General features: G+C 47.5%; 2 protein-coding genes across 4 annotated transcripts; one reads left to right on the plus strand and one right to left on the minus strand.

Annotated features, from left to right (window-relative positions):
• Window positions 1-7386: 7386 nt before the first annotated feature.
• SLC25A35 (solute carrier family 25 member 35) lies at window positions 7387-11464 on the plus strand. 2 transcript variants are annotated; one of them, XM_081272000.1, is made up of 5 exons: window positions 7387-8279; window positions 9738-9803; window positions 10199-10351; window positions 10681-10815; window positions 10987-11464. In XM_081272000.1, the coding sequence occupies exons 1-5, from the start codon at window positions 7905-7907 to the stop codon at window positions 11158-11160; spliced, it is 903 nt and encodes a 300-aa protein (XP_081128126.1). In that variant the 5' UTR covers window positions 7387-7904; the 3' UTR covers window positions 11161-11464. The 2 variants fall into 2 exon arrangements, with proteins under 2 accessions (XP_081128126.1, XP_081128127.1); XM_081272001.1 differs by lacking the exon at window positions 10199-10351.
• A 115-nt stretch (window positions 11465-11579) lies between these two features.
• RANGRF (RAN guanine nucleotide release factor) lies at window positions 11580-12964 on the minus strand. Of its 2 annotated transcripts, XM_081272002.1 has the most exons (5): window positions 12756-12964; window positions 12552-12668; window positions 12178-12334; window positions 12011-12096; window positions 11580-11841 (listed from the first exon to the last, which is right to left on the minus strand). In XM_081272002.1, exons 1-5 carry the CDS (start codon window positions 12830-12832, stop codon window positions 11718-11720), a joined length of 561 nt encoding a protein of 186 aa, XP_081128128.1. In that variant the 5' UTR covers window positions 12833-12964; the 3' UTR covers window positions 11580-11717. The 2 variants fall into 2 exon arrangements, with proteins under 2 accessions (XP_081128128.1, XP_081128129.1); XM_081272003.1 differs by lacking the exon at window positions 12011-12096 and having other exon boundaries at window positions 11720-11841; window positions 12125-12334.
• Window positions 12965-14011: the final 1047 nt, after the last annotated feature.

Here is a 14011-nt window from a genome sequence, read left to right on the forward strand (position 1 = left end):
TGCAATATGTACCAGTTTTTTTTCACAAATATTTTCTTTCTTTCTTTTTTTTTTTTTTTTGAATGGTGGTGAGGATCAACCCCAGGGCCTCATGCATGCTAGTCAAGTGCTCCACCACCGAGCTACATCCCCAGCCCAGTATTTTATTTCTTGTATGTTTTTGCAAAGATACTGAAAGTTACTTATGTGATGATGCCACCCCCACAAAGCAAATTTTTTCTGTTTTTGCATATTCTGAAAGTACCATCATAGTTTCAAGTCTGTATATTCTGCCTTCTCTGTATTGTTTGTTTTTTGTTTTGTTTTGTTTTTATTTTTTTCTAGTTATAATTGGACACAGTACCTTTATTTATTTATCTATTTTTATGTGGTGCTGAGGCTTGAACCCAGAGCCTCGAATGTGCTAGGCAAGCACTCTACCACTGAGCCACAATCCCAGCTCTCTGCATTGTTTATAATCATTTCCATGTTGCCATATGGTCTTTGAAATTACCCCTTTTGCTAGAATTTAATATTACAATGACTAGATTTTGCCATCCTGGCAAGAAGGAATCCAGGTCTTCCAAGAAACTCTCCATCCCCCACCAATTCCATGGGGTTCCAGTGAGACCACCAATCATAACGACTCTTGTCGGGAGCTGCCACATGAGTGTCTTTTCGTTGGCTCTGCCTATGATCCCCACACAGCACATGAGATGGGCATGGCCTTCCTAGATGTCAGTCAACATGCTGATAGCCAGACATCATGAAGCTAGACTCAACCCCCTGAAACCTGACCCCTTGCCTCGTTTGAATGGCTTCTCCCCGATAAAAGGGTTCAACATATTATCCTGCTCTCTTTCTTGCCTGCCTTGCCCTCAGTAAGGAGCGGACACTGAACTCGAAGAAAAGATACTTTCTGTGTCTGTGTCTTTATTTAGTCCCCAAATTCACTTGGAGTGACCCTGACCAGTTTAGTCATGTGATGCGACAGACTCTCTCTGGCCATCTGACAAGATTGGTCAACCCCAGTACCCTATTACTCAGGAAGGAGCAAGTCAGGACAGCTGCCTGGGGAAGAGAAGTTTCTGGTCCTTTGAGGAAGAGAAACTCTCTTGTAGGCTCACAAGGCAAGAACAATGTTAAGTCAGAGCCTTCTGTGCCTTTGCCTCTCTTCCCCCACAAATGGAGGAAAACAGTCAATGGTGACAGAAAATGAGCCAGGAATGGACAGAGGCCCAACAACATCATTTGTTGAATTTCCCTGATCCTGAGCCACAACATTGCCTTTTGTGCTTGAACTTGAGCTGGGTTTCCATTATCTACTACTGAAAGAATCTTCACCATTATGATTCATTCCCTAATAACAGACATCAGGATGTTACAGTTTTCCCCATTATTAATAATATTGCAAGGCTGAGGATGTGGCTCAGAGGTACAGCCCTTGTCTATCATGCACAAGGCCCTGAGTTTGATCCTCAGCACTGTAAATAAATAATAATACTGCTGTGGCCACTCATAATGGTGCACGCTTATAATTCCAGTGACTTGGGAAACTGAGGCAGGAGGATTACATGTTCAAGGCCAGTCTGAGCAATTTAATGAGATTCTGTCTCAAAATGAAAAAAAAATACAAAGGATTGGGGATGTAGCTCAGTGGTAAAGCACCCTGGGTTTAATCCAATAATAATAATAATAATAATAATAACAATAATAGGGCTGGGGTTGTGACACAGTGGTAGAGCGCTTGCCTAGCATGTGTGAAGCAATGGGTTCGATTCTTAACACCAGAGGTAAATAAATTAAAAAAAAAAAAAACATCAACAACTAATAAAAATCTTTAAATAATATTACTGCTAATATCTTTGTGCAAAACAAAACAAAAAGCCTTCAATTTCAATTTTAAATACTAACAAAATAACCCCAGGAACTTCAATGTGGTTGATTTTGACTCCTTCCTGAAGGGGTGGAAGAGTCTTCATGGGTCATCTCTGCATTCACATCAGGCAGTTTCAACCCTCCTTCTGTCTCATCTGGTGATTAGGAAAGGTTTCAGGGAGGAAGGGACTTAGTTCTTTGAAGATCAGGTAGGGGCCAGGCCAAGAGGAAACCAGGGAAGCATAGGTACAGTGATGGAGAGGGTAAACATGTCTAGAGAGCTGTGAAAGGGAAGCTTAATTGAAATGAATAAGTAGAGGCCACTTGTTCTATGGAGGAACAAGTAGAGACCATATCATGGTCAACCAGACAGGGTTGTTAAGGACTGAAGTTTTCTCCACAGGGGTTAGGAAGAGGACGGAAATAGTTTATCAAGTTCCATACCCATTCTCTCTTCTGGTACTAGTGTCCCAGTTTAGGCAATTACCCCTCCATTATTCTAAGCCCATGCGGCCCATTTTTTTTTGGGGGGGGGATAAATGACCCAGCAGCAGTCAATTGACATATTCTCTCCTGTAGCTGCAGAAAATGGTTCAGGGCTGAGCATCATTCTGCATAGGATTTCTGCTGAAGTTATTGAAAAAGAAACTAATAGGTAAGTTTCTAATATGACCAAGGACATTTCTCCTATCTCAAATGCAGTAATGCATCCCCCCCCCCATTTCTGGTTTTGCCCATGCTTGGCAAACGCTCTACCAATGAACTGTAGCTTCTGCCCCCAAATGCAGCAACTGAAACAAAAAATTATCTTTCCACTGGGGTGCTAAGCTGGTGCAAGCTAGACTTGGAGCTGCTAGTAGCCATCATTGAAGTGGCCTGAGAATAAAATCAATGCAGGGAGTGTAGGGCATGATGTAACGTGGGGCATGTTGCATCAGAAAAAAGGAAACTTAACTTGCTGACTGCTACCCACTTCCCAGTCCTGGGGCCACATGTGGCTAAGAGAGCACCTAGCGATTAGCCAGAAGGCATTGCCATGGGTTGTGATGAAGAATCGGACCACCTCTAGAATAGGCTCAGAACCCTTCTGCCCTCACAAACAGCTCGGACAGCTCCGGTCTCCCATTACTGCCTGTAGAATGGGTGTAGATGTAAATTCTCCCCACCCTGCTGACCTTTATCCCGATTGGCTCCTGTACATTATATTAGCTGTGTGTTTTCTCATTAAAAGAGATCCTGCTTTGACTGTTCCCCCTGGCACGTCTGATTGTCCTCCTGCTAGGGAGGCCTGGGTGAGGGTGGCCAGTCAACCTTTACCGTTCCTGGCCCATCCTGGTCATGGCGTGCTCCCCCAATCTCTTCCGCAGGTCAGGAGGGAAGGGGGGTGCTAAAAACCCCAAAAGGGAGAGGTAGACAGAAACAGATTTGAGTGCTTGATACTGTAGGCCTGAAATCAGCTCTATATCTGGAGTTTTGTTATACATGTTTATTAGCTCCCTTTATGTAAGCTTATTTTTAGGTTTGTGTCACAGCCAAGGTGGGGTGGGGAGGATCCCTTTCAAGGGTTGCTCAAAATGAAAGTGTTGAATCCAACTGACCTCTGGGAGGGCCAGGACCTTGAAGTTCAATAGAATCCTTCATGGAGCACAGAACACCTGGGATTTCTGATAGGTGGCCTGATTGTGTGTGAGATAAATCAGGAAGTGGGCAGAAGGCAAAGCTGCCTGCTCTAGGAATTCATACAGTTTCTGATCCAGGTGAGAACAGACATGAAGGATTCTGTCAAACTACCACCAGATGGAGTCTGAGCATTTTCAGGTATGGATTCTGGCAGCCAAAATGAACCCACCAGTGTCTGCACCCAGGGAGAAAAACACAGCCGGGTACCTCCAATACTCTGCATCTTCTTCCCTCCCTCTCCATGGTACTATCACCTCTCTTGGAGACCTGGGACCCTTTATGTTCCCCCTCCAACTCCTCTCTAATCTGTTAGAACACTCACACCCAGGAAAAAATGGCAGCAGACTACAATAATCAAGAGAGATTACTGGATATGTGGTGCATGCCTGTAACTGCAGCTCTGGAGGCTGAGGCAGGAAGATTGCAAGTTCAAGATAAGCCTGGGTAATTTAGTGAGACCCTGTCTCAAAATAAAAAGTAAAAAGGGCTGAGGTAGTAGCTCAGTGGTAGTGCACCCCTGGGTGAGAGACTTCATTCATTTCTGGTGGGAAAGCCAACAAACATACAGAAACAATTATTGTTAACACTGGGGATCAAATGCAGAACCTTGAGCATGTTAAACATGTGCTTCACCACTGAACTAAATACCCTGCTCCTAGACATTAGTTTTCAAATTGGTTGGGCAAACACTGTTTTGCAAAATAAAATTGCTGGATTGTATTATAAGGCCATATTTTTTTTAATTCCAGAAATTTCTGTTAAGGTACCCTGATAGTTGTGGGCTACCAACCTAAATCTTGTGGTCTTAGCAGAAACCTATGTCAACAGGGCTTGCCTTAGTCTCCAGACAGGGAATCCTTTAGGGCATCCCTGCTTCATCCTCCCTACTGGGAAATCCCCAACATCAGAGAAGAAATAACAGCAACAAAAATAAATTAAAAATCTAATGCCTAGGGCTGGGGCTGTAGCTCAGTGATAGAGAGCTTGCCTAGCATGAGTGAGGCACTGGGTTCAATCCTCAGTACCACATAAAAATAAAGGTATTGTGTCCAACTACTTCTAAAAATAAATATAAAAAATAAAATAAAGGAATTCTGTCCATCTATAACTACAAAAAAGAAATTTTTTTTAAAATCTAATGCCTAGACTAAAATCTATATACAAATGTTCATAGCAGCTTTATTCACAATCACCTAAAACTAGAAGTAATCAAGCTATCTTTCAATATACAAACAGATAAACAAACTATGGCACTTTTGTATGATGGAATACTATTTAATGATAAAAAAAGAAATGAGCTTTATGGCTCAGGTTGTGGCTCAGTGGTAGAGAGCTTGCCTAGTATGTGTGAGGCACTGGGTTCCATTCTCAGCACCACATATAAAAAAAAATAATAAAGGTCCATTGGCAACAAAAAAAAATTTTAAAAATGAGTTTTCAAACCACAAAAAGACATAGGGGAATATTAAATCCATATTTCTAAGTCCTAGAAGTCAATCTGGAAAAAGATCAGTGGTTCAATTGAAACCTCCTACCCCCCAGGGAGAGTTCAGTTGGTGAAAAAGAGGGGATGTTTTAGAGTAGTTACACTATTTTGTATAATATTGTAATTATATAGTATCCTATATAATATTGCAATGCATAATATATACATATATATTATACATTTTTCAAAACCCATAGAACTTAACAAAGAGTAAATTTTAATGTATGTAATTTTTTTTTAAATTTTTTGGTACCAGTGATTGACCTCAGGGGCACTGAACCACTGAGCCACATCCCTAGCCCTATTTTGTATTTTATTTAGAGACAGGGTCTCACTGAGTTGCTTAGTGCCTCAACTTTGCTGAGGCCGGCTTTGAACCTGCAATCCTCCTGTCTCAGCCTCCCAAGCCGCCACCACACCTGGCCGTGAGTGGTATCTTTAAGACTAAAGACAAAGGAACTACACATAAACACTGTACAGTAGTTGATAAGGTTGTTTTCCACAAGGTTATAAATTAACAATTCTGACACTCCTATACATGTATATTAGAATTAAACAATTAAGTACATAGATTGGGGATGATGAAAGCCAAGTTCTCACTGTTGAAATGGGAATTTTCAGAAAGGGGTGGGGGGCAGAATGATCCATGTGGCAAGGGATTAGAGTTGGAGACAGTATGAATTCATATTTAGCTTAGTATAAATATGTTTGCATATAGAAATATTTTTGTGTACATATATGAGTTAGCATGCATACGTCTATTTTCTCACTCTCCCAGAAGTGTCTAGAAGCAATGACACCCTAATAGTAATAAATAAGCCTACTGCCCAGACTTCCCAGATCTTGGCTTCTAAAACCACTCCTCAATAAATGAAACAGGATTGGGGTGTAGTTTAATGGTAGAGCACTTGCCTAGTGTGCACAGGGCCTGAGATCAATATGGAGTACTGTTAAAAAAAAAAAATAGGAAATAAAGTTCCCTGGAAAAATGGCTGAATATAGGACTGGGATAGGAAATATACAAATGAGCTTGTAACATTGTGTAGTGTCAAAATAAATGGTTTTTTAAAAAATATTTTAGTTCTCAATAGACCTTTATTTATGATATGTGGTGCTGAGAATTGAACCCAGAATTGAACAAAATAGAATGGGAGCGGCTAAATTATGCATGAGCCAAGAAATGAGCTTTCTAAGGTGAGTAATGATTTGGAGATCATCACAAAGCGGGCAGGTGAAAGGCACATTCTAGAAGTGGGGACAAGATGTACAAGGCATGGAAATCTACCAGTTCCAGACTTTCCTACAAAGTTGAGCTCCTAGTACAACTTTCAACTTCCTCTGGGGTATGTGTAATCTTGTGTGTGTGTGTGTGTGTGTGGTGCTGGGGATTGAACCCAGGGCCTTGTGGCACTCTACCAACTGAGCTATATCCCAAACCCTGTCATTCTCCGTTTGCCAAAGGGTTCTGAGATGTTTAGTAACTTGCCCAAAGGAATCTAGATAGTAAGCAGGAAGATCCAAATTGAAATTCAGAAGGTGCTCTAAGTCCGGCAGTTCACAATTGAGACCTCAGGCTCTTCTACCCGCCTCAGGTGACATCTGGTCTTCCAGCCTTCTTTCTCTAAGCCTTCTCTTCACCTCTTTCCCAATTAGCTTCTCCCGTCTCTTCTTTCATGATTAACCAGACTCACGAGCATGGACAGAAGTCCAGTAAATCAAGATCTCCAACTTGCTGCAACTTAAGCCTAGCTGTAAAGGACATAAAATTTCCTGACGTGACTTGTCCTGCTTTCTCTGGGTCGCTGTGAGGATCAAAAGAACTTAAGGATTTGACCAAGCTCCCTCGCTATCCTCAGGCCTCCTCAGGCGCCCCACAGCCAGCCACATCCTAGCACTACAACCTATACTTTATTCAGCCTCAGGAGACAGGCCCAGGTCCAGCAGGTGTGTCCCATCTCCCTCGCGGGCTGGTTGGCAGTTTCCGCGCTCCACTGCCACCCGAACTGAGCTGGGCGTGGACACAGTTAGACAGCCCCACCCGGACATGACCCCGGATAGAGGACGAAAGATGGGAGCCCTTTGCCTACAAGAGGAGCTGCCCAAAACATCTCGGCGCTCAGCCTCTGCATCCCCCCAGGTCAAACCTCTCCTCCCCACCAGTGATAAAGTCTCCGTTCCCAGGACACCCTTCCCAAAGCCTGAGTCCGCCTCTCCGGCCCTGGCGCCGGATCTGGGAGAGTTAATTCCAACCGCCTCCGCCGATTCTGGGGGCCAGGTCGCTGGCAGCGCCTCCCATTGGCCGCGGAGCCGGCTCGATGCTGATTGGCTGAGGCTTTCTGCAGCGGCTCCCCGAGGCTCCGGATTGGCGCAGCGCTCCGGTCACTGGTGTGTGGCGGCGGGCCTCCGCAGGCTACCCCGGGTGAAGGTGCTCCGAGCTCCGGTAGCTACCTTGGGACGTTCATCCCGGTCCCGAGTCCCGACTTCCTTACTGATCTAGCTCTCGTTGCTGTCCCGGGAAGACCACCGGATTCTTTTCCTCCTGCTGGTTTTCTTTTTCCTTCCTCCCATCTCCCAATTCCTTCCATTTTCCTCCTCTACACGCTGGCCCCCGCCCCGCGTAGCGTAGCGTAGCCTGCCATTCTGAACATCCCACCTGCCTGCCACCTCCTGACTTCTGCCCCTCCCTGACCTCGAATCCCTTAGCCAGAGGGCTCTGTCATAACCTAGCCAGACTCTCTTACACGCCTCTTTTTTTCCCCTCTTTGTCATTTCCTGACTCCCAAATCCAGCTAACCTTTGACTATCTGACATTTGACCCTGACACTTGACTCTGGACCTCCAAGCGGAGGTCTTCCCTTCTGAGGCTACTGTACCCCACACCATGGACTTCTTGATGAGTGGTCTGGCAGCCTGCGGGGCCTGTGTGTTCACCAATCCCCTGGAGGTTGTGAAGACCAGGATGCAATTGCAGGGAGAACTGCAGGCCCCTGGCACCTACCAGCGTCACTACCGAAACGTCTTCCACGCCTTCTTCACCATCGGCAAGGTGGATGGCCTGGCTGCCCTGCAGAAGGGCCTGGCCCCTGCCCTTTTGTACCAGTTTCTGATGAATGGTATTCGACTGGGCACCTACGGGCTGGCTGAGTCTAGGGGCTACCTGCATACCACCGAGGGCACCCTCAGTCCTGCCCGCAGCGCAGCAGCTGGGGCCCTGGCTGGGGTCATGGGAGCCTATTTGGGGAGCCCCATCTACATGGTAAGGAGGGGGAGGGTCCTTCTTGAGGCCTTCAGGGAAGATCCTTGGTGTAGGGTGGGAGTCTGGTTCTTCACAAGAGCATAGGTGACAGGGTGCTGTCCCCTTGCCAACAGGAAAGGGCATCAGGAAAGTGCTGGCATGTTTTAGGGCATTCTGATCTGCCCTATACACACCCATTCAATAGACTCAATTGAATGTGTTGATGAATATGATGGGCTTTGGAATCAGCCATTCTGGAACTCAAATCCTAACTGAAAATTACTAAATGTTGAGCTTCAGTTGCCATATCTGCAAAATGGGGATGATGATGATGATGATGATGATGATGATAGTGATGATTTTGGTACCAGGGATTGAACTCAGGGGCACTCAATCACTGAGCCACATCCCCAGGGCTATTTTGTATTTTATTTAGAGACAGGTCTCACTGAGTTGCTTAGGGTCTTACAGTTGCTGAGGCTGACTTTGAACTCACAATCCTCCTGCTTCAGCCTCCCTAGCCACTGGGATTACAGGAGTGCACCACCTTGCCTGGCAAAAAATGGGGATTATTGTAATGATTTTTTTGTGTGATTATTGAAAGGACTGAGGAAGACAAATATCTGAGATAACACACATAAAACACTAGTACAAATCCTGGCACATAGTAAGCATTTGATAATACTGCTTTTATTATTTTATGATCATTACCTGATATTGAGGTTGGATTTGTGTAGGAGAAAGGAGGAACCTGAGAACTCATCAGTGAGTGTAGGAATCAGGAAGGTGCTGAGCATTACAGAATTAAAATCTCACAATCTGTTCCTTTGCTTTGTTAGATGTAGGTGAAGAGTTAGGAACCTGAAGCCCAGAGAGGGGAAGTGACTGTTTCAAGGTCACACAGCTGGGGCTAGGCCCTGCTTAGTGTAGCTAAGAAAGTGGGAGGCTGTATGTTTTCCAGAAAGAGAGGCAACCTGGGCTCACTCCCAGGGTGTGAGATTCAAGGACAATAGCCTCTTTGAAATCAGTTGAACACATACCCCTATGAGTCCTGAGAGCCTGAGAGCACATTTTAGCCAGAGTCTGATAGGGAGCCTGGTCAATGTGGTAGCTGGAGAACTGAACTGGGAATGGGAGCTTGTGTGACAGTCTGAACACCCAGATCTTGCCTAATTTGAAGTCTTAGGAAATACTGCCAGCCTTTAAACTCTCCACCCCTAATCCCAAGCCCCAAGGGGAGGAGGATGTTGAGGGGGTGGGTATCTTGCAGTGCTTGAAGATCCCTCCCCAGGGCCTAGAGCCAAGAGACACATAGTCTGGTGACCAATTTGTTAAGTGGGAATAACAATAATTATCAGATTAAAAGGGTATTCATTGCTTAACACCCTAGAGGAAGTGTGAGGGGGGGTCAGGCATTTGAGTTTCTAATGCGGGAGCATGGCCACTAGGGCATAAGCTGTCATACTCTCTTGTCTCCAGGTGAAGACACACCTACAGGCACAGGCAGCCTCGGAAATTGCTGTAGGGCACCAGTATAAACATCAGGTGAGGGTTCCCCAAACCCGCAGGAGTGCCCAACTGTCCTCTCAGCTTTCTGCCTGCCCCAGGCAGCTCTAACCCTGACCACTGCTGTGCCCCCTCTACCCCTGAAGCCCACCCAGATCCTCTGTATCCCTGCTCCTCAAATCTTTTAAGCCTGATTCTTCTGCCCCATTCTCCCAATTTGCTAATATTCTCACTTATACACAACCAGCCCCTGCTGTGGGATGGCAATGGGTAGCAGAAAACTGAAGGCCCATATTCTGGCTCTAAGCCCACAAATGAACTGGTCATTTAGACAACAGGTACATGTTAAGGACCAGTCCTTGACAGTATTAGGAGGTGGGAGCCCCTAATGCTGGGGTGACTGAACCCCATCCCCATGGTCTTCCCCCCACCAGGGCATGTTTCAGGCGCTAACCGAGATTGGCCAGAAACATGGTCTGGTGGGGTTGTGGCGTGGGGCTTTGGGCGGCCTGCCCCGAGTTATCATCGGTTCCTCTACCCAGCTGTGCACCTTCTCATCCACCAAGGACTTCTTGAGCCAGTGGGAGGTACTGCCCGGGAAGGGAGTGGGGCCATCAGGGAATGGGGTAGAGGGTGGGCAAAGGGAGGTGGGCCCCAGAATGGATGGTGACAACCTTCAGATGTGAGGGAGAAGCAGGAGGGTTTGAGGGTTACCAACTCTTTGACTCTTCTCCAAGTTCTCCTGTCACTTTATCTCAGAGGGGATACCCAAGCCCTCAGGGCATACTGTGCTACAACTGGTAGAGTAGAAGCTCCCTGAGTTACCAGATCTCTGTGTCCCCCAGGCAGGGCCTGTCCTGTCCAGTGGTTGAATAATTGGCTGATTGACAAAGCTCTTCGTCTCTTCCCCCTATAGATCTTTCCTCCCCAGAGCTGGAAGGTGGCTCTGGCAGCTGCCATGGTGAGTGGCATCGCAGTTGTCCTGGCCATGACACCCTTTGATGTGGCCAGCACAAGGCTCTATAACCAGCCCACAGACAGTCAGGGCAAGGTAAGGGAGTGCTCTGGGATGCAGGCAGGCAGGGAAAGCTGGGGGAGGCAAGGGAAACAGGTTGTGGGTACAGGTGGAAGAGCCTCAAATTCAACCTGCAGAGGTGAAGCCCCTGGTGGGCTCTGACAAGCTCCTTCCCTGTGCTCTCCCTCCCTTTTCAACATGCTCCAGGGCCTCATGTACCGAGGAATCTTGGATGCTCTTCTGCAGACAGCCCGGACAGAGGGCATTTTTGGCATGTACAAGGGTATAGGTGCCTCCTACTTCCGCCTTGGCCCCCACACCATCCTCTCCCTCTTCTTCTGGGACCAGCTGCGCTTCCTCTATCACAAGTACACTAAATAACAGCTACTTTCCCACACTCCATCAAATTGATACTTCTTGGACACTTCTGCCTCCACTACTATGTCCTGTTGATTACTGACCATGTGACTTTTTATCCATCCAAGAGGGACAGCCAATGCCACTCCCTGTTCTGTTCTCTCAGGGTTGAGCCACAAGTAGTAAGTCTCCTTCCCTTCCTTGGGTGTTGCTCTAAACCAACCTATCTATCCCCCTGTACTCTACACACCCCCTTCTCAGGGCTAAACCCATCACTCCAAAATATATTGCTTCCCTCTTTCCACTGCCAGCCTTGGGTCCCTCCTGTTCCCATGCACAGCTTTAAACTTTCCCATCCAAGCCCAAAGGGAATTTGGGAGACCCAGGTGTCCTGTAAAATTCAAAGACACAGAAATTATATTGGTTATAAAGCAAGTTTATTTCTGCAGAGAAGGTGTGTCTTGTGTTTATGCACAGGAAAGAAAGAAGAAAAAACCAGGTGGTATTCAAACTCTTTTTTTCTTCCCTCCCCGACCCAGGTCTCTAAGTCTTCAGTAGTATCATACAGTGCTTTAGCATTTTTACTGGGGACCAAAGATGTTGGGATCATGAAGTGTCAGACTGGTCACCAGCTGTTCAAAGTCACCCAGGTTCCACGGTGGAGGTGGCACATTTCCAGGTCCAAGAGATGGCCTGTTGTCAGGGCTTAGGGGTGGGGAACAAAGGGAGAAAGAACATGGTTCAGGACTGTGTATCTGTGTCCCCAAACCTCTGGCCCAATCTGCTTCTTTTAAGGACCCCACCAGCCAATATCCCGCTGTACCCCACCCAGCTTAATTCTCCTGGAGACACGGGCCCTTTCTTTCCTCCTTACGGGGGCTGACTGAAGGTGAGCAAGAGATCAGTCTGGTACTGGGGCAGCCTCAGCAAGGCCAGGTTCAGTGTCACATCCTTTGCTACCTAGAAGGATCAGAGTCAGGATGTTTACCTGGGTCACTGAGGCCACTCCATCCCCTTTCCAGGATGCTCCTCGGCCCTCACCTGCTGGTTTTCCTTAGCTACCTGCTGCTTGCCAGAGAGGACCCAGGCTTCTTGACAGTAGCCCCTCAGGGCCAGGTTCTCTAAATTGAGAGGCTGCACAGACTCCACTTGCACAGCCCTAGCCCCCTGCACCCCACCAACGTCCTCAAAATGGTACCTGAGGTGGGAGAGCAAGATGGGGGGCATTTCTCAATGCCCCTCATCCTCACCCCCACCCCCACCCCCGAACATCTTTAAGCCCTAGGCTTTGATCACTTCCGGCAGTATCGCTTTGCCCTAGGGAGTTCGCGTCCGGAATAACCGTCCAGTCGTAGGCCCCGCCCATTTCCTCAGTTTCGGCCCTCCCATTGGCCAGCCGCGGGCCCCTTCCTCACCGCGCCGCCGCTTCACCCAGCACGTGAGCCTGGAACTCCAGAAGTTCCACGATCAGGCTCTGGTCAGTCACTGGATGGCAGAAAACTTCTTGGTTGTCTGGGACTGGTCGGAGGTCACTGGAGAGGGGCGAGGCAGACCCTGGTTGACCCTGATTTCCCGCAACCCACCCGGTCGGCCTCCACACGGCGCCGAATCTTTCTCACCTTACATCAATGGCCCCAGGGGGGAGGATGGAGGAGAAGGCGCCCCCGAACAGTGGATAGTTTCTTGAGGGCTCCATAGGCCTAGGACGAGGGTATGAGCCCTAGAGAGATTTAAAAGAAATCCATATGGGGACACGTGGCATCACCTCCCCGGCTTTCGCAGCCGCCACAGCCTCTTCTCTACTTGCTTAGTTTCTGGACCCTTTAAGGTTTGGCCCCGCCCTGCGCCCGCGCTAGCCAATCGGTGCCGGCGCTCTGGGGGCGGAGCCCAGCGGTGCCCCTCTCCGAAGCTCTTCCGAGGACTCCGGGTGGGACCACTGAGGTCTTGGTCTTGGTTTAGAATTTGTGTTATCGTCGGGGGCCTGGATCCGCCAGCCTCTTCCTTTTAAAGGGGTCGCTTAAGATCCTCCCTAAGGGCAGTTGCACACCTAAGAGGCCCACACTAGGCGGGGTCTCTTGAGTCTAGATAGAACGATTTCATGGTGTCCCCAGGACCTCTTGACAGCGAGTGGGCTGCCAACCTGACCACTAATTCCCGGATCCCATGCAGGGAATTAGAGAAACAGTCGGTCCAGGTGTGGGTCTCGATTAAGATTCAGGCACGCCTTCCTGAACGCTACACTCAACCTGAGGATTATACATATAATCCCCCTCAAATCGTCGCCTTGAGAAAACACGGAGGCCCGGTGGGGGCAAGCCCTCCCTCCTCAGCACACCTGAACGGAAGCAAGGATTAAACCCTTTGTTTTTCTTTTATAGATTTCCAGTGTTCTTTAAGTATTTGTTCAACTTTATCCTCTTTCTTAATTTCTCCGTTCATCTTTGATCCCCGCACCTGGCATAATATATTGTTGAGTGACTGAATAAAAACCCTTTAGTATCAATAGCTGGAGATCACCCATGCCCCCAGGGGTTCTAGATGCACGTCACAGTCCAGAACCAGGCTTGGGAAATCTTATCCCAGGATATCTAGACTCTAAAGGAGTGGAGCTAGGGGGTATGTATTTATTGGCCTCTTACCTTGCCTTCTGTGAAGGGGCTGGTGATCCAAAGGCAATTAGGACACACCCTCTGCCTCACTTAGGTTGTGCAAGGAACAGTGGAGCACACTTTGAGTCTTTTGTTTGTTTGGGCAGTACTGGGAATCAAACACAGGGTCTCTGGCGTGGGAAGCAAGCACTCTGCCAGAGCTACCCAACACCCTTATAAATATTTTTTATTTTGAGACAGGACCTCATTAAGTAGCTAAGGCTGTC

This window comes from Spermophilus citellus (genome assembly GCF_964194105.1).
Source record: "Spermophilus citellus genome assembly, chromosome: 17".
NCBI lineage: Eukaryota > Metazoa > Chordata > Mammalia > Rodentia > Sciuridae > Spermophilus > Spermophilus citellus.

Excerpts from the sequence above, each read along its gene's own strand:
- SLC25A35 (XM_081272000.1), top strand. The coding sequence starts at position 7,905 with ATGGACTTCTTGATGAGTGGTCTGGCAGCCTGCGGGGCCTGTGTGTTC. Across the intron at positions 9,804-10,198 it reads GGCACCAGTATAAACATCAG|GGCATGTTTCAGGCGCTAAC; the intron begins GTGAGGGTTCCC and ends TCCCCCCACCAG. Across the intron at positions 10,816-10,986 it reads CCACAGACAGTCAGGGCAAG|GGCCTCATGTACCGAGGAAT; the intron begins GTAAGGGAGTGC and ends AACATGCTCCAG.
- RANGRF (XM_081272002.1), bottom strand. The coding sequence starts at position 12,832 with ATGGAGCCCTCAAGAAACTATCCACTGTTCGGGGGCGCCTTCTCCTCC. Across the intron at positions 12,669-12,755 it reads CCTGGGGCCATTGATGTAAG|TGACCTCCGACCAGTCCCAG; the intron begins GTGAGAAAGATT and ends GCCCCTCTCCAG. Across the intron at positions 11,842-12,010 it reads CTCACCTTCAGTCAGCCCCC|CCCTGACAACAGGCCATCTC; the intron begins GTAAGGAGGAAA and ends CCCACCCCTAAG.